General features: G+C 45.4%; 1 protein-coding gene and 1 long non-coding RNA gene across 2 annotated transcripts; one reads left to right on the forward strand and one right to left on the reverse strand.

Annotated features, from left to right (window-relative positions):
• Nucleotides 1-906: 906 nt before the first annotated feature.
• On the reverse strand, nucleotides 907-1,883 carry LOC145859405 (uncharacterized). The gene is made up of 2 exons (XR_014379617.1): nucleotides 1,782-1,883; nucleotides 907-1,598 (listed from the first exon to the last, which is right to left on the reverse strand). It is a non-coding gene; the product is annotated as an uncharacterized LOC145859405 (long non-coding RNA).
• A 1,722-nt stretch (nucleotides 1,884-3,605) lies between these two features.
• Nucleotides 3,606-16,255, forward strand: LOC145859366 (alpha-2-macroglobulin-like). The gene is made up of 37 exons (XM_082958428.1): nucleotides 3,606-3,713; nucleotides 4,624-4,711; nucleotides 4,916-5,096; nucleotides 5,430-5,586; nucleotides 6,068-6,120; nucleotides 6,459-6,479; nucleotides 6,715-6,880; nucleotides 6,977-7,061; nucleotides 7,733-7,883; nucleotides 7,965-8,085; nucleotides 8,465-8,574; nucleotides 8,671-8,844; nucleotides 9,205-9,438; nucleotides 9,778-9,844; nucleotides 9,918-10,063; nucleotides 10,168-10,317; nucleotides 10,627-10,779; nucleotides 10,893-10,980; nucleotides 11,146-11,296; nucleotides 11,435-11,660; nucleotides 11,732-11,858; nucleotides 11,937-12,058; nucleotides 12,146-12,197; nucleotides 12,272-12,355; nucleotides 12,448-12,624; nucleotides 13,038-13,113; nucleotides 13,201-13,357; nucleotides 13,436-13,510; nucleotides 13,929-14,091; nucleotides 14,294-14,484; nucleotides 14,709-14,924; nucleotides 15,047-15,171; nucleotides 15,337-15,427; nucleotides 15,508-15,576; nucleotides 15,659-15,764; nucleotides 15,851-15,904; nucleotides 16,233-16,255. The coding sequence occupies exons 2-37, from the start codon at nucleotides 4,626-4,628 to the stop codon at nucleotides 16,253-16,255; spliced, it is 4,428 nt and encodes a 1,475-aa protein (XP_082814554.1). The 5' UTR covers nucleotides 3,606-3,713; nucleotides 4,624-4,625.
• The last annotated feature ends 844 nt before the right edge of the window (nucleotides 16,256-17,099 follow it).

A 17,099-nucleotide genomic window follows, 5' to 3' on the forward strand; every position in this document is an offset into this window, starting at 1 on the left:
GTATCGGCGTAGAAAAATCATAATCGGTCGACCTCTAATGTACACCTTGTGCTGGGGACAATGAGGCCATTCTAAAATGTGCAGTTTTGTCGCAATGCCACAGCTGTCAAGTTGAGGGCGCGTGCAATTGGCATGCTGACTGCAGAAATGTCCACCAGAGCTGTTGTCAGATAACTGAATCATTTCTCTACCGTTAGCCGCAGCCAATGTCGTTTTAAAGAATTTGCCAGTTCTTCCAACCGGCCTCACGACCACGTGTAACCCTACCAGCCCAGGAACTCCACATCCGGCTCCTTCACCTGCGGGATCGTCTGAGACCAGCCACCCGGACAGCTGATGAAACTGGAGTATTTCTGTCTGTAGTATAGCCTTTTCGTGGGGGAAAATCTAATTCTGATTGTCTGGCTCAGTGGGTGGGCCTATGCCCACCCATGCCTGCGCTCCTGCCCAGTCATATGAACTCCATAGATCAGGGCCTGATTTATTTCAATTGACTGCTTTCCTTATATGAACTGTAACTCAGTAAAATCATTGAAGTTGTTGCATGTTGCGTTATATATTTTTCATCAGTATATTATTAATGGATACACATCAACCCAATTCAGTGGTCACTTAAGGGTGCAATGATAAAGTGCATTCTATCCATAAACTCAGATTAGGACCCTGACAGTCAGTTGGATCCAGTAAAGCAGTGGTCACCAAACCACCCTGTAGTCTCCTGGGGGAACTCAGTGTCTTACACTCACATTGTTAATTCCAAATGGACCTCTGACCCCGACACATCTTAGGCACTCTGGTATATCTGCAAGGATTATGTCAGTGGTATTGTCAGGTCGCTATTTGTTTTGGGAACGAAACATTTAAGCGCCGATAATTGTATGGGACAATATACAAACGTGTTTGAGATCATTTGAAAAATAACATTTTATTGAGTACATTTATTTATTGGTTCAGTTTTGATAAAGATATGAAAATATGAATTGTTTATTAGTTGATGTAAAAATGTAAATGTAACGATTTGAAGGTTATTTTGGGGTGGGGTTGTGAAATTCTAGCAAAATATATGGGGTCCACAGAAATGCGGTCCAAAATTGGTCTCCCCGCTAAAGAAGTTAATACCACTGGACTAGTAGGAGTTACCACCATATTTCTAGTACCGCTCATTTCAAAGCAGTCAAGGGAAGTGACAAGTGCACACTTTGGGAGGAAGGAGAGAGAATTGGGACATGGTCCCTATATCTCTATAGGGATTCTACCCCCTTCTGTCGTATCATGTAGAGTAGGTTTTGGCTTTGGACTTCCTTTTTCTGGGCAGCAGAGGAGGCGAGAGGGCGGTAGCCAAAGATTTCTCTTTGACTGGTGTGGCTGAGGAGGAGGAGGGGGGTGATAACCCCAAACCAGGCTCCAGCTTGACCCTGGAGGTCTTGGGGGAGTGTGGTGAGCGAGGTGACCCAGCTTTAGGCCTCTTGGCTGGGGAGGCTTGGTGGGCGGAGGGGCAGCTGTGCTGGTTCAGACACACGGAGCAGAGAGGATTGACAGGTAGACACACCTGTTGACCAAACCCCACCAGCAACCAGTTGATCTCACTCCATAGATCCCTGTGTCGGGGAAGAGAGAGGAAGATCATCAATCACCATCCCAGTCTTCATCAAAATCATGTCAGACAGAAATCACAAGGCCAAATGTTTTCCTTTCCTGCTGTAAGGGATCTGATTGGTCAGTGACTGGTTAACGAGTGACCTGATGGGTCAGAGGTACAGGAAGTGGTGTTGTCTGGTTACCTTGGTAACCAGTCTTCCAGGGCCTTGCGTGTCTCCTCTGGGTTCTTGGTCCCACCTCTCGTCCATCCGAGCCGGTTGGAGATACGGTGGAAGTGTGTGTCCGCGCCACACACACACACACACACACACACACACACACACACACGCAAAAAGTAGAAGGAAACTATCCCATGAGAAGACGCCCACTATATAATCCAATAGAACTACCACTCTGCACTTGATCAGACCACACCACAAAACAACATGCAGACTAGAGTATGGGATTTGTAGTTCTATATGAGCCATACCTACCTATGCCAGAGACCTGGTGCCAGGCGATGTCCATGGCCAGGTGAGCCATCTTGGGTCCAACTCCAGGTAGTCGTACCAGGCCCTCCACTGTGTTAGGGATGTCCCCTCTAAACTCTCTCTGGAGTATCACTGACATCTGCTTCAGGTACTTCACCTTGGTCTGGAGGAGGGGGGGTAGGAGAGAAGACATGTCAAGGTTTTATTCATACTCATGTTCAAAGGAAGACATGGTGCAGTAAGAGTGTGTCTTCAGAAAGTATTCTCACCCCTTGACTTTTTCCACATGGTACAGCCTGAATTTAAAATGGATTACACTGAGATTTGTTTGGGCCTACCCACAATACCCCATAATGTCAAAGTGGAATAGTTTTTATATATATATATATGTCTTTTTTTTACAAATGAATTACAAATAAAAAGCTGAAATGTCTTGTCAATAAGTATTCAACCTCTTTGTTATGGCAAGCCTAAATAAGTTCAGGAGTAAAAATGTGCTTAACAAGTCACATAAGTTGCATGTACACACTGTGTGCAGTATTGACTGCCTCATCTCTGTTCCCCACACATAGAATTATCTGTAATGTCCCTCAGTCGAGCAGTGAATTTCAAACACAGATTCAACCACAAAAACTAGGGAGGTTTTCCAATGGCTCATAAAGTAGAGCAGATGGGTTGGTAGATGGGTAAAAATAAAAAGCAGATATTGAATATCCCTTTCAACATGGTGAAGTTATTAATTACACTTTGGATGGTGTGTCGATACACCCAGTCACTACAAAGATGCAGGCGTCCTTCCCAACTCAGTTGCCAGTGAGGAAGGAAGCTGCTCAGGGACTTTACCATGAGGCCAATGGTGACTTTAAAACAGTTACAGAGTTGAATGGCTGTGATAGGAGGGGATTGATTCAATTATCTGTCCTGCGTTACCCCGGTGGAAAGAGTGTCCGGGATGCCTCTGGAGCATGAGCCAGGTACCTCTTTCAAAGCCGGCTCAAAAGAAAGTGATGTAGGTCAAATCAAATCAAACTTCATTTGTCACATGCGCCGAATACAACAAGTGTAGACTTTACCGTGAAATGCTTACTTACAAGCCCTTTAACCAACAGTGCAGTTCAAGAAGAAGAAAATATTGACCAAGTAGACTAAAATAAAAAGTAACACAATAAGAATAACAATAACGAGGCTATATACAGGGGGCACCAGTACCGAGCCCACAGGCTAGTTGAGGTAATCAACATGTAGGTGGGAGCGAAGTGACTACCATAGGTAACAAACAAACAGCGAGTTGCAGCAGTGTACAAAATCACGTGGAGTAATGATTTAGGAGTGTTCATATACATAGGCCTAAAAGTGTTTGGTCTTGATAAAAAAAAACATATGTGCTTCAGCTGCCTTCCCAATGTTTGAAAATGCAAACATCTGATGGATAGAAAACATGTTGTAGACCTATGTTCCTGAATTACTGTACGCGCCATGCAGCCTTGTTGACAACATTCGATTCAGTCTAATCGAACTCCCTGGATATCCAGCAGGTGCGAGCGCTTAGTAATTAGGAAAAAAGTGCGGAAGTAGGGATATTTATAGGGACATGACGGACGGGGGATATTTACTTTCGACTGAGTCCACAAACAATCCGCTGTGGTGAGTATGCCTGGGTCACAGGTGCTATAGCAACTTGTGTTGCAATCTTATACCCAAAACAGTTTGAAAACATTTTTTTTGTACTTGCATCTGGTCTTTTACAGGCTATACCAAATGCAATCCGAAAGGGTTTAGCAACAGAATACTTTATCCATGTGCACGCTAGACACACTTTTGCAATCTGTGTTTGGCGGCCAGTTTCTAGACCGAGATATTGTAACTCGGTCTAGAAGTAAAACACTAACCTACATGCAATTGAGCCTTTTTACCGACCTGTGTCTGCAGCCTGGTCTCATGGACTATACGTAACATAGTAAAGGTAAATCTGCCAGACTGAAATCTGTATGAAACGTTAACTTTGGTATTTTTACAGAAGACTGACAGTTACATAAGGCAGAAACTAAAATAGTGGCGGGGTGGGTGTAATAAAACTGACGTATAACATCTGGGGTAATAAGAAACTTCATCTACTTAGCCAACATGCTAACTAACTTTACTCCTAACGTTTAGCCTAGATAATGTTAGCTTTTTGCATGGTTTTTAACCTATCAAAAGAAATGGCTGATGGACATCCACACATGTAATATATCACACTTGCGTATGAAATGGTCTGAGACCAGGTTGGTGCCTGTTTGGGGTTGCTTCGCCCTGTCTGGTAGTATGTCAGTGGGTGGATGCTTCTGATATGGTTTACAGTGCCCAGGAAAGAATTTAAAATCCAATTGTTATGTCTCTCACCCCCTTCCCTGTAGAATTGTATTTTATTAGCCAACCCTTAACCTAATTCTCCTACATTAATGATCCTATCCTGCTGTGTAAGTTCTAACCTTATAGGTAAAGTCAATTGAAAATCTGACAACCTGTATACAGTGGGTCATAACAGACTTGGTGGTTTATTTTTCTCCTTTAGTCATGGTTCTTCCTGGGCTTGAGGTTTGGAGATGGATACTCTTTGCCTGCATTCACTGGCTTTGTGTCTGTCAAGAGACTCCAAGACCGTAAGTCAATCTGCAGTCACAAGTTAGAATTTAATGGTCAGACTTGCTTGTCTCGGTTTAATGTTCTGTCAGCAGATTTCGAGCAATTTTTAATCTACCCTTTCTGCAGGTCTTTATCCTCCTGTGTATTTCACCTGGCTTTGTGTTTAGAGGTATCCTGTCATTGGGTACTGATTTTCCCGTTGCCGGGTGTGTTCTCTGTAGGGTTTACATGGTAGCCATTCCTGCAGTGATCCAGGCAGGCTCAGAGGCCAAGCTTTGTGCCAGCCTTCTGCAGCCCAACGAGACCCTGGTCATGACCATATCGCTGATAGCCGACGGGCAGAACAAAAGACTTCTCCACGAGACTTCTGACCAAGAGTTTCACCGCTGTTTCCAGTTTCAGGTCAGCCCAGCATTGGTGGACATCTAGAGCCATTCCAATAAGAGTGTAATGTACTTCTCAGCTTTGCTGCATCGCTTAGGTTCTTTGTGCAACGCCAGCTTATTTTATGGGAAATGTCAATGTGGTGGCCTACCAGAACTTTTCTTCAGATTCAGGTTTTGATTGCATGCTAGTATATACTATCGAGACAATTGATATGTAACTTAAAGTACGCTGAGTGCATAATGTGATCCCTGCAGGAGTTACCAGCTGGGCCACACGGCACCACATTTTAATGTCCTATGTTATCGGTCCGTTAGTTCACCGGTGTTGCCCTGTCTCGGTCTCTGACAGGCCCCTCATGTGAAGAGCGACGAAGTGCAGAACTTTAAGGTGGAGGTTCGAGGGGTAACATTTCTATCAACAGAGGAGAGAAGGGTCATGATCAAACCCTACGGCCCCATGACGTTCATCCAAACGGACAAACCAATCTACAACCCAGGACAAACGGGTAACGTTAGAGCCAGTACACCTTCAGTCTGGTTGCTGAGAAACAATTGGGTGATGGTTTACTCCAGGGCTTTGAACTTTTTGGGCCCCTGACCCCATTTTGATATCAGTCTTCCACGACCCCACCATGTTCCCTTTGTTTATTTGAGGCTATAACTGTATTAGAATGAAGTATTGTTTGAAATGCATCAGGCAATAATTGTGTAGAAAAGAACACTATCATTGCCGGCAATGCTCTTCCCCCAGTCTGGTCCTGTCCACTCTGTTCTAACGAGTCATGCGTGGTTTATGAGGATTGTAGAGGGAAACGATAGACATCTGAAGAGCCTCGTTGTTCAGGAATGTGGTGCAGATGCATTAAATCCACTGGGTTCACTCAGGATATGTACACTGGAATCAGGATGGAAATCCTCAACCAGTATTTCTGGGAATTTTGAGAAAGTTGTCTGAAATGATGCTTCTAATATTGTGTTTGTCTACAGTGCATTTTAGAGTCGTCACCTTGGATACCAATTTTAGCCCTGTCAATCAGCTGGTGAGTTGAAAATATACAATAGTATTTTAGTTCAGTCTCTACTGTTTCAGACCAAAATACAGAAGTGTCACAATACTGTGATGGCCATAGCAATCTGGTATTATGTAACACTATGTACAGCAATCAGCCAGCCAGGACATGGGGTTTCCATTCATGTAGGTCAGAATGGGATCATCTCTTCCTGAGATTGAATTGCCATTCCCAGTGCAAATGCTACATGTGATGTTTACGTTAAGCGACCAAGCCAATCACCTGTCTAGTTCCTGTAGTTGTGGACAGTTATGCTACTCTGCTGTTTAATGAAACATGAACCCATCTCTTGTCTTTGCCCTTCACAGTACAACATTGTGGAACTTGAGGTAAGATCCTTGTTAGTTTAACTTTATGTTGACTGTCAGTGTAACTACTGCAAGATTATGACTCCCCCAGCTAGCTAGGTCCTCATTTCCACCTACTGTAGAACGTAGCCAAATACTTCCAGTCAGCTTTGTGTGATCTGGGCCCCCTTCAGTAAATGCATGTTGCAGATAGAAATGTCATGAATAGAGCTGACTCCTTGTCCTGCTGAACGTTCCCCTTCCTATGAACCAACAGGATGTTAATCACAACCGGATTGGACAGTGGGTCAACACTACATCCAGTGGCAACATTCTGCAACTTTCTCACCCCCTGAACTCTGAAGCACCTGTAGGATCCTATACTATTGTAGTGTGGATTGGTGAAGAGAAAATCTACCACAACTTCAAGGTAGAAAAGTATGGTAGGTTGAGTTTCTCTTTCATGCTAGGTAATGTTGAATGGATGCATCACAATCCTGGAACGTTCTAGAGTTGACTGCTGTTGTTTTTCTCTGTAGTTTTGCCCAAGTTTGAGATCCAGATGAACCTCACTGACAAGATCAGCGTTGTTCAAGAAGAGTATGAAGTGAAAGTGTGTGCAGAGTGAGTAAACACTATTGGTGATTTGCAATGTATTGTAGTTAGTCCACTAAATGTCATTACGCTAATGCAGACCTGGGTTGAAATACTATTAGAAGTGTTTCATTTACATTTCAAAGTAAGGATTTGGATCTTAAATACAAGTAAATCACATTTTATTGGTCACGTGCAGCAATTTGACAAATGCTTAATACACACATCTAAGGAATGGAATTAAGAATACAGTATATACATATGAGATGAGTAATGCAAGGTATGTCAGCATTATTAGTGACTAGTATTCCAATGATTTCAAGTCTGTAGGCAGCAGCCTCTGCTAGTACTGTAGCTTCATGTGGAAATGCACTTAATAAAAATATCTGCATTAATGAGCCATGCTAATTGAAGACCTATAGTGCTGCTACAATCCCTGAGATTTGTTAGTGGCATTAACATGAACAGCTGGTTCTTGGTTCTCAGATTAGGATCAGGTCCCACCCTGACATGTGACCTTGTTCATTATGATCTCTAGTTAAAACTGATCCCATTCTGAGGCTCTATGAAGACAGGTCCAGATTCATTGACCATGTTAAACATGTGACTTAAAGCCTGCAGGAATGCACAAGCCTTTAGGTTTTTAATATGGTAACTGGATGGAGGAAATTGACACTCGTCTTGTTGTGAATTGAAATCAGATACACGTATGGGCAGCCTGTACCTGGTAAAGCAGGGGTGAAGTTGTGCCGACCCTTGGTGGACAATGCAGTGATACCAATAACAATTGATGAGAGAAATCCACAAGGAGTTCCTGATTACACACCTCCATGCCACGAAGAGTCAATAGAGGTTTGTATGCTTTCCTCTAGCTAGTAGTGCTGTATTTACCAACAGATTACATTTGAATGGGGTTCTGCTTGCTTTTCCTAGATGGACAATACTGGCTGTGCTTCTTATGCCTTCAACATGGCAATTTTCACAAAGAATGCAGGAGAGAAATTGCTGAGAGACGTGTTTAGTTTCCATGCAGAAGTTCAGGAGGAGGGGACAGGCAAGTCCTCTATCACAATCATTATGATTGACTCAATACAAACCCTTCATTTCACTTCAGCTGATGGCGATGTAACTATTGCCTGTTTCATTAGATCAGGGTTTCCCTAACTGTCCTGGGGCCCCCCTGGGTTCACGTTTTGGTTTTTGTCCGAGCGCTACACGGCTGACTCAAATAACCATCTCCTAATGTAGTTTTGATGATTTGAATCAGCTGTTGTGCTGGGCAAGAAACTGAGGTGGGTCCAGGACTGAGTTTGGGTTACTCTGCGTTGGCTCAAGGTTGGTAAGAAAGAGCTTTTTGACCTTTGGTTTTATATAATGCTGTTTTAATATTCTGCAATTCAGTTACCATCCTATTATTTGTTTTCATTTGACAGGTATTACACTGTCAGAGGAAAAAAATGTAGAGCTCTCCTATGTGATTGGAGAATTCACATTTGTTGACACACCCCAAATCTATGAGCATGGATCAATTATCGAAGGCAAGGTAAGTCCAAATGGTGTTCCTGTTGACTTGTGGATGCTTTTTGCTTGTCCTGAAGTACCAGTATGTGGTGTCACTTCATTCATACCTTTTCCTCAGATAAATGCTGTTCGATTTAACAACACACCCATCTCTGACATGTTAGTCTACCTGTTTGAGGAGAAAGGCTGGTCCTCATATCTACGACTACAGAACCTAACCACGGACAGTCGTGGTATTGCCAGGTTCTCCGTCAACACAACCAGTATGCCCAGAGAGAATATTAACCTCGTAGTAAGTAAGATTCCTTGTCGGTTTGAGAGACTTTATACTCCATGCCAGCGTTTCCCCAACTGTCCTGGAGACCGTGAGGGGTGCGTGTTTAGTTTGTTGCCCTACACAGCTGACTTCAAATAATGAACTCTTCATCAAGATTTGAATCAGCTGTGTAGTGTTAGGGGGGGAACCAAAACGTGCACCGCTTGGGGTCCCCAGGACAGTTGGGAAACGCTGCCCTAAGGCCATGACCCTAACATGCTGTGACCTAGGTGGATGTGTTATTATATTGCTTCCTGTTATCCTCTCAGATCCCCCACTGTATATAGGACGGTGTCTAGGGGTAGATTTAGGATTGGGCCTTTTGTTCCTTTCCAGGTGAGTGACACCCCACAAGTGGAGTACCCAGGATACAGGGTCCCCTATTTCAACAGAGGGCAACACGTCCTCTCACTGATCCAGCCCGCTGCCCCAGACAGTAAACCGTCCAGCTCCCTGGCTATTCAGAAGATGGAGGAACCACTGGCATGTGGGCAGGCAGTGTCAATCACCATCCGCTATGCCATCGTAGGGGAGACTGTCCCAAAGGGCTCTGTGGATGTCCTCTACCTGGTGAGTAGAACCAGGAACAACCTGCAAACCCATGGTGCCTCTCAAATAGCACCATATTTCCAGGATGATTTCAGACATTGCCCCAGCCACACTTTCAAAGGAAGGATGTTCCTATACTGCTAATCAACCACGGTAACCCAACCTAGCTAATGTATAAACAATACATTTAGCAAATTCGTAACATGTATGAAATGGACATCCACTAATGAATACATACGAAACGTAACGTATCCTACTAATTGGAGTCCTGGATTTGTTTACCATGTTACGTCTACCCCATGAGTCCAGGTTGCAACGTCTCCTCTCTGAGTTGCTGAGAACTGTTCCCTTTCCCTCCAGGCCTTATCCAGAGGGGTCATAGTTCAGCATGGACACATCAATGTTACTGTGCAGCAGGACAGTCCTGGTGAGTGTTTCATTAAGTGATTCTGACCGTTCTGGAAGGTTCTTGATGACAGTGACCTGCTCTTGCGTTGCAGTAGCTGAGGGTGACGTCACCTTGACGTTGGCAGTGGTTCCAGAGATGGCACCGGTGGTTCAGCTCCTGGTGTACAGTATGCTACCCAGTGAGACTGTCATCGCCCACAGCATGAACTTCCCCACTGAGAAATGCTTCAGGAACAAGGTGTGTGCATGAGTCTGTCATTGTTGCCACTTTATGAAAGGTGTCCAGTATTTCCATGCAGACTGTATCATACCTGGAGTAATGGTATCTGATGTGTATGCCAGGTGTTGGTGGCGTTCTCGCCCTCCAACGCTGTCCCAGGGGAGGAGAACACCCTGCATCTCTCGGCCCAGCCCGGTTCCCTCTGTGGCCTCAGTGCTGTGGACCAGAGTGTTGGCATCATGGAGCCAGGGAAGAGGCTGGATGCTGACAAGGTAACGGAGCTCACTGAAGTGAACAACAGTGGTACCACCATACCTACAGTTTTGGTGGTGCTGGGAATACAACCAGTGACTACAGCAGACATGGAGTGGATCTGGTTATTTGGGGAGCTTTTATCAAATGTAATGAGACTGGTTCTCTGGCTTGAGGCCTGCTTTCTATTGACTCTCGGTAACTGGAAAGCACCTCTGGGTTGATAGGACAACTTTCTAAAAGTTTAGCAATGGAAAACCAAAATTGAGTGTCCTGTTTGGTCCCCAATGAACAAGAGAATTTCAAGCCTCCCTTTTGTCCCATTCCAGATATTTGATTTGTTACCAGTCAAGGAGACGACCTATATTCCCTACGAGCTCGAAGATCCAGTAGCATGTTTACGTGTTAGACCAAGGAGATCCATAATGCCATACCCATATGGACCGTCTGAGGAGACAAATGATCCTTATGCAGTTTTTCAGGTAAATATTTCTGCCCTGTTTTCTCAACTTGAAGAATCAGCCCCCATACTGTTATTCTTAATAGAATGACAAATGGACATTTATTAATAATGAGTTGTTTCTGAGATTTCTAGACACTGGGACTGAAGCTAGCGACTAACCTGGATATAAGAGTACCTTCCTGCCTCAGTTACCAGGGGAACCAGTACTATCGCTCCTATGGTGAGATGTCCTTACCAACCCTTATTCTCATCATTGTCTTTATTGAACCTTGGGAAATGGCTTACTTTTTGCTAGAATAACAAAGCCTGGTCTAAACACACTCACTGAGCACAGCATTCAGTCCATTTTTAACTTGACAATAATGGCCATGTTTTGTGTTAGTAGTAGCTTACAGCCAAATGGCTAGGCCTGGATCAGCGGGTCCTAGACTTGAAATGGCTGTGGCTGGTGGACTTGCCGCTCCACCTCCGCCACCCATACAGACGGTCCGTACATTGTTCCCTGAGACATGGATTTGGGATCTTGTGGAAGTTGGGTAAGTGCTCTGCACAGTGAGGCTGACCTCAATGGGTGTCCCTGGTTAGATAAAGCTTAAATGCATTTGTAACAACAAACGGTGTTGAAATTAGTCCCTTGGTGGCTTTCTGTTTGAACTCTGACCTCTGTATTCCAGGGAGTCTGGATCAGCAGATGTCCCCCTGACAGTCCCAGACACCATCACCACCTGGGAGACTGAGGTCTTCTGCCTGGCCCCCAGTGGCTTCGGTCTGGCTCCTCTGGTGGAGCTCACGGTCTTCCAGCCCTTCTTCCTGGAGCTCACCCTGCCTTACTCGGTCATCCGGGGAGAGCACTTTGAGCTGAAGGCCACCGTGTTTAATTACCTCTCCAAGTGCATCATGGTACGATGGTTTCTTGAGTTGTAGTGTTTTTGTCGTACCATGTTATCTTACGACGTGTTCCTCTTTGGCAGGTTTCTGTGACTCCAGCTCTTTCCTCCGACTACACTCTCACACCTGTGCGTGATGTCCAGGACTCCTCGTGCTTGTGTGCCAATGGAAGAAAGACCTTCAGTTGGACAATGGCCCCCTCTGTCCTGGGTTAGTCTTCATTCAACTGTTGAAACGGCAGAATGGATGTCAACCTGAGTTGTGTAACCTGTGCTGTACTGCGTGTAGGGGTTTTGAACGTGTCCGTTAGTGCAGCGGCTGTCCAGTCCCACGCTGAGTGTGGTAACGGGGTTGTGAACGTACCGGAGAGAGGACGCGTTGACACGGTCACACGGAGCCTGCTGGTGAAGGTATGTGGTCTACTGCTGTTAGGTTGCACAGATGGTGTCTGGTGTAACTGCCTCTGAAAAGAATCCCTCTCCTCTCCTCTCCTCCAGGCTGAGGGAACAGAGAAGAGCCACACCTACAACTGGTTGCTGTGTCCTACTGGTCAGTAATGAATCAGCGTTGAATGTTCACGGTGGTTGTGATCATCCTCATTCAGCGCATGTTTGTGTCCACAGGAGAAGCTCTGACAGAGGAGGTGGAAGTACAACTCCCCCAGAATGTGGTGGATGGCTCTGCTAGGATTTCCCTCTCTGTTCTGGGTAAAATAAAGCATTGTGTAGTGGTGGGAAGACAACGCTGCTGCTGTTTGCTAAAGAGGACAGTCTAACAGAAGTCCCTTGTTTCTCTGTAGGGGACATCCTGGGTCGGGCCCTCAACAACCTGGATGGACTGTTGCAGATGCCGTATGGTTGTGGGGAGCAGAATATGGCCCTGCTCTCCCCCAATATCTACATCCTGGAGTACCTGCGGAATACAAAGCAGCTCACGCCAGCCATCCTAGACAAGGCCACCAAGTTCCTCACTAGTGGTAGGAGAGTCCCTTAAAATCTGTCTTGATTAGACACCAAATTAGAGGATTTAGTTTTCTATTCCAAACCATTTTAAAGTGTTTCTCCACGGTGTGGTAACGATGGAGCTACATAACAGATGATATCACTGACCCAACACATGGATTCCTACTGAAGTCATTTGATGGTAGAATATTGACACTGTCTCATAGTGCAGGACTCTCCAACCCTGTTTCTGGGGAGTTACTGTCCTGTAGGGTTTCACTCCAACCCTGGTCTAGCTCCCCTTCTAATAATTAGCTGGCTGAATGGGCTAATTACAGCTTGGTTGGAGGGTAGCTCTCCATGAACAGGGTTGGGGAGCCATTTGGGGCTCAACTCTGGGAGTAGAACAACCACTTGGTCACTGTTCATGCTAAAAACCCACCGGCAGGTTACCAAAGGCAGCTGAACTACAAGAATGCTGATGGTGCGTACAGCACGTTTGGACAAGGCTTGGGGAACACCTGGCGAGTACTTGGCTTGTTTTTCACCTACGGATAGGACAGTTGACATGTGATGTCAGGGCTTTTAAATGAATCCAGTTCTTTCTTCAGGCTGACTGCTTTTGTCTTGAGATCCTTTGGCAAAGCCCAGTCTTTCATCTATGTTGACCCGGCAACAATGGAGCAGTCCAAGACTTGGTTGGAACGTCAACAAGGCAAACATGGCTGTTTCAGAACTTTAGGGAAGCTCTTGAACAACAGAATGAAGGTATTTATATTGCTAACAAACTGAAGGATGTTAAATCAACAGGCTAGATGCAGTTAGTATTTTAACATTGTTTTCTAGGGTGGAGTGACGGATGAAGTCACACTGACGGCTTACATCACTGCTTCAATGCTGGAGCTCAACATGTCCGTGTCGGTAAGTAGCTTCACTCCACGTAACCGTTTCTCGCAACTCATTTAGCCTCCTGTATGAAATCTGTGTCTGTCTTACATCAACTGTCATCTAAAGATTGTACAATGAAGTAACTTGTCTGAAAGTAGCCTATGAAATAACAAAGAATGGGCGTTATATAAGCAGATCTGTGCTCCAGCTTGACTCTCTCTAGCCTGGTCCCAGATCTGTTTGTATTGTCTGCTTTCACCTTTATTTTAAGAATCCCACTGAGACCAAGGCCTCTATCAGAGGAGCCCTGCATATACCAAATGCGACGTAACGATCCCATTCCTCAGCAAAAAGCTGTCACTAATCAACAAGTTGAATGGAACCCAGTCCAAACTGATCTGGGACCAGGCTGGCTTGTGTCTTAATGTGCTGCTGTTATTCTGTGCTCCAGGATCCTGTTGTGGACCACAGCTTGTCTTGCCTGAAGAACTCCACCAGTGATATGTCCAACACCTACGCTACTGCTCTGCTGGCCTACACCTTCACCCTGGCAGGTGACATGGAGACACGGGCCCAGCTTCTGCAGCACCTCGACACCATCTCATTTCAAGAGGGTGAGCTATATCCTGGTCCAAGATCTGTTAGTGCTGTCTTGCCTGGATAATGGAGTCTTCCTAAAAGTGCAAACCTTTGTCCAATCAAACAGCCAAAGTTGATTTGGGGAGGTCAGGACTTTGTTTTGTCTAGTCTGTATTAGGACGACTAAGCTAGTCCTTATCCTGAAGTGTGTGTGTGTGTGTGCTCCTCAACCCTCAGGGGGTCTCCTGCACTGGTCCCAGTCCTCCTCGGAGACCTCACCCTCCCTGGAGGTGGAGATCAGCTCCTACGTTCTGCTGGCGTCCCTCAGTGCCTCTTCTCGGTCTACCTCTGACCTGGGCTACGCCTCCCGCATCGTCAGGTGGCTGGTGAGGCAGCAGAACGCCTACGGAGGCTTCTCCTCCACACAGGTATACTTCCCAAACACCAGTGGTCTGAAATGGCACCTTGTGCACTAGTACAGGCAGAACTCTGGTGAGGCTCACTTCCACTGGTACAGAGCCTAGAAACCACCACCATCATAATGGATGGAATTGGGCTATAGTCACTTTAGCAACTGTTGAATTTGGAAAAATGAACCCTTTAAAAACGGTCTTTGTCATTGAAGGTATTGTCCTGTGGTCTGTATGTCTAGGACACCGTGGTGGCCCTCCAGGCCCTGGCTCTCTACTCCACCAGGGTGTTCAGTAGAGGAGGAGCCAGCACAGTGACGGTACGGTCTCCCAGTGGGGAACGGTGCCTCTTCCATGTGAACCAAAACAACAAGCTTCTGTACCAGGAGAGGGCGCTGCAGGACACAGAAGGGAAGTACAGCGTTGAAGTGAAGGGCAGTGCTTGTGCCTCAGTGCAGGTCAGTGAATACACATCTCTGCTCCCAGTCCTGTGGCGCAAGATGCGCTTTAATATACATTACAGGGAAGATGTTTGTATTTGGACAGGATGGTTTCCCTGACTTCCTCTTCTCTATCCCAGGTGGTGCTCCACTACAACGTCCCTACTCCTACCAGAAGCACAACGCTCAGTATCCAGGTGACTCCAGAGGTGGCCTGCAACATCAAGTCTTTGAGACCCAGAGTCACGCTGAAGCTCCAGTTTCGGTAAGAGTGAAGGACCCATTTGTATGAATTATTTTAAATGTGTTATCTTGGCGCATGACTTGCAGAATGGGTTTGACCCAAATGAATCAGGGTTATTGACCTTTATGGCTAAAATAATCCAAGCATTTGATTATTAAAAGCAGTTGTCAATCATGTCTTTCTCAGATATCATGGAAAGGAGCTCACCACCAATATGATTGTAGTGGATTTGAAAATGCTCTCTGGGTTTTCCCCAGATCCAGACTCTTTGGGGAGGGTGAGTTGTTGTGGTGTGACCTTTATCCATCGGTGTCCCTTTTTTTTTGTCCATGCAATATCAATGACTTGTCTTCACAGCTGAGGGGTTCAAGTCAAGTGGATCGTGTTGATATCAAAGATGACCATGTGTTAATGTACCTGACAGAGGTGAGGTGGAAACCATTCCCATGGCACTCCATATATAGATTTTGCTGTATAATGAGCAATATGTTTGTTTTTCTCCCAACAGCTGACATCACTATTTCCTTTCCACATCACCCTGGACATCATACAGGAGCTCCCAGTACAGAATCTAAAGCCAGCGGTGGTCAGAATCTATGACTACTACCAGCCAAGTAAGTTGCTCTACTAACCCCTCTTCTGAGGAACATTTGGGCAACTTGTTTTCATTTACTCAGACTAACCTGTCTTACGGTTACAGGTGACCAGGCTGAGACAGAATACGTCTTCCCTTGCAAGTCGGGGTTCCAAGCTGGTGAGCTATTGCTGAGTCATATACTATACATGCAGTATAAATGATTTAGGGAGCCAGTCTTCCTTTAATCTAAATGCTGGTCAGTTTGGTAATGGATTTGCTCCTCGACAGATGGAAGATGACATTGAGGTCACACCTGCAACCCTTGAGACGTCTTTCAAGTGCTGAAATAAAGTTTTTCATTAGAACCCTTTTCTGGAGCATTTTGTTACACTGATGTGATTGGGGTGTCAGTAAACAGAGCAGCTCTCTGGAGGTGTAGTTTCCATCTGTGCTGTTACACAGCTTTGGGTTTTTGTTCCTCAGTCTGTGTCATGGACCCCTGTAGTTGTGAAGGCCTGGTTCTTTTAGTTCTCATCAGGGAATGGGCTCAGGACACATTAGCACTAAATGATATTAACATTTTACAAGGGATTGAGTCCTGGCTATGATCTCCTGAGAAGTTCCGTTCACGAATATCCTACCAACGGGACATCAAACTGTAATATCCTCTGTTTCGCGGAATACACGCTGTGCATATTTGTAAACAGCTGGTGCACGGAATCTAAGGAAGTGTCTAGATTTTGCTCGCCAGAAGTAGTATATTGTAATAATCTGCAGGCCACACTACTTGCCTAGAGTTCTCAGCTATACTTTTGCTGGTTATTTAGCACCACACTCAGCCAGCTGTATAAGCAAACAGGAAACCACTCACCCAGAGGCGGCGCTTGTAGTGGCCGGAGACTTTAATGCAGGGAAACTTAAATCACTTCTATCAACATGTTAAATGTGCAACCAGAGGGAAAATAATTCTAGATCACCTGTACTCCACACACAGAGACGCGTACAAAACTCGCCCTCCATTTGGTAAATCCGACCACAACTCTATCCTCCTGATTCCTGCCTACAAGCACAAATTAAAGCAGGAAGCACCAGTGACTCGGTCTATATAAATGGTCAGATGAAGCAGATGCTAAACTACAGGACTGTTTTGTTATCACAGACTGGAACATGTTCCGGGGTTCTTCCGATGACATTGAGGAGTACATCAGTCACTGGCTTTATCAATAAGTGCATTGAGGACGTCGTCCCCACAGTGACTGTACGTACGTACGTACATACCCCAACCAGAAGCCATGGATTACAGGCAACATTCGCACTGAGCTAAAGGGTAGAGCTGCAGCTTTCAAGGTGCGGGACTCTAACCCGGAAGCTT

This window comes from Salmo salar, chromosome 12 (genome assembly GCF_965601325.2).
Source record: "Salmo salar chromosome 12, fSalSal1, whole genome shotgun sequence".
NCBI lineage: Eukaryota > Metazoa > Chordata > Actinopteri > Salmoniformes > Salmonidae > Salmo > Salmo salar.

Coding starts and splice junctions, on each gene's coding strand:
- LOC145859366 (XM_082958428.1), top strand. CDS start 4,626: ATGGTTCTTCCTGGGCTTGAGGTTTGGAGATGGATACTCTTTGCCTGC. Junction 9,439..9,777: donor CTGTGGATGTCCTCTACCTG/GTGAGTAGAACC, acceptor CTTTCCCTCCAG/GCCTTATCCAGAGGGGTCAT. Junction 10,981..11,145: donor CCAGTACTATCGCTCCTATG/GTGAGATGTCCT, acceptor TTGTGTTAGTAG/TAGCTTACAGCCAAATGGCT.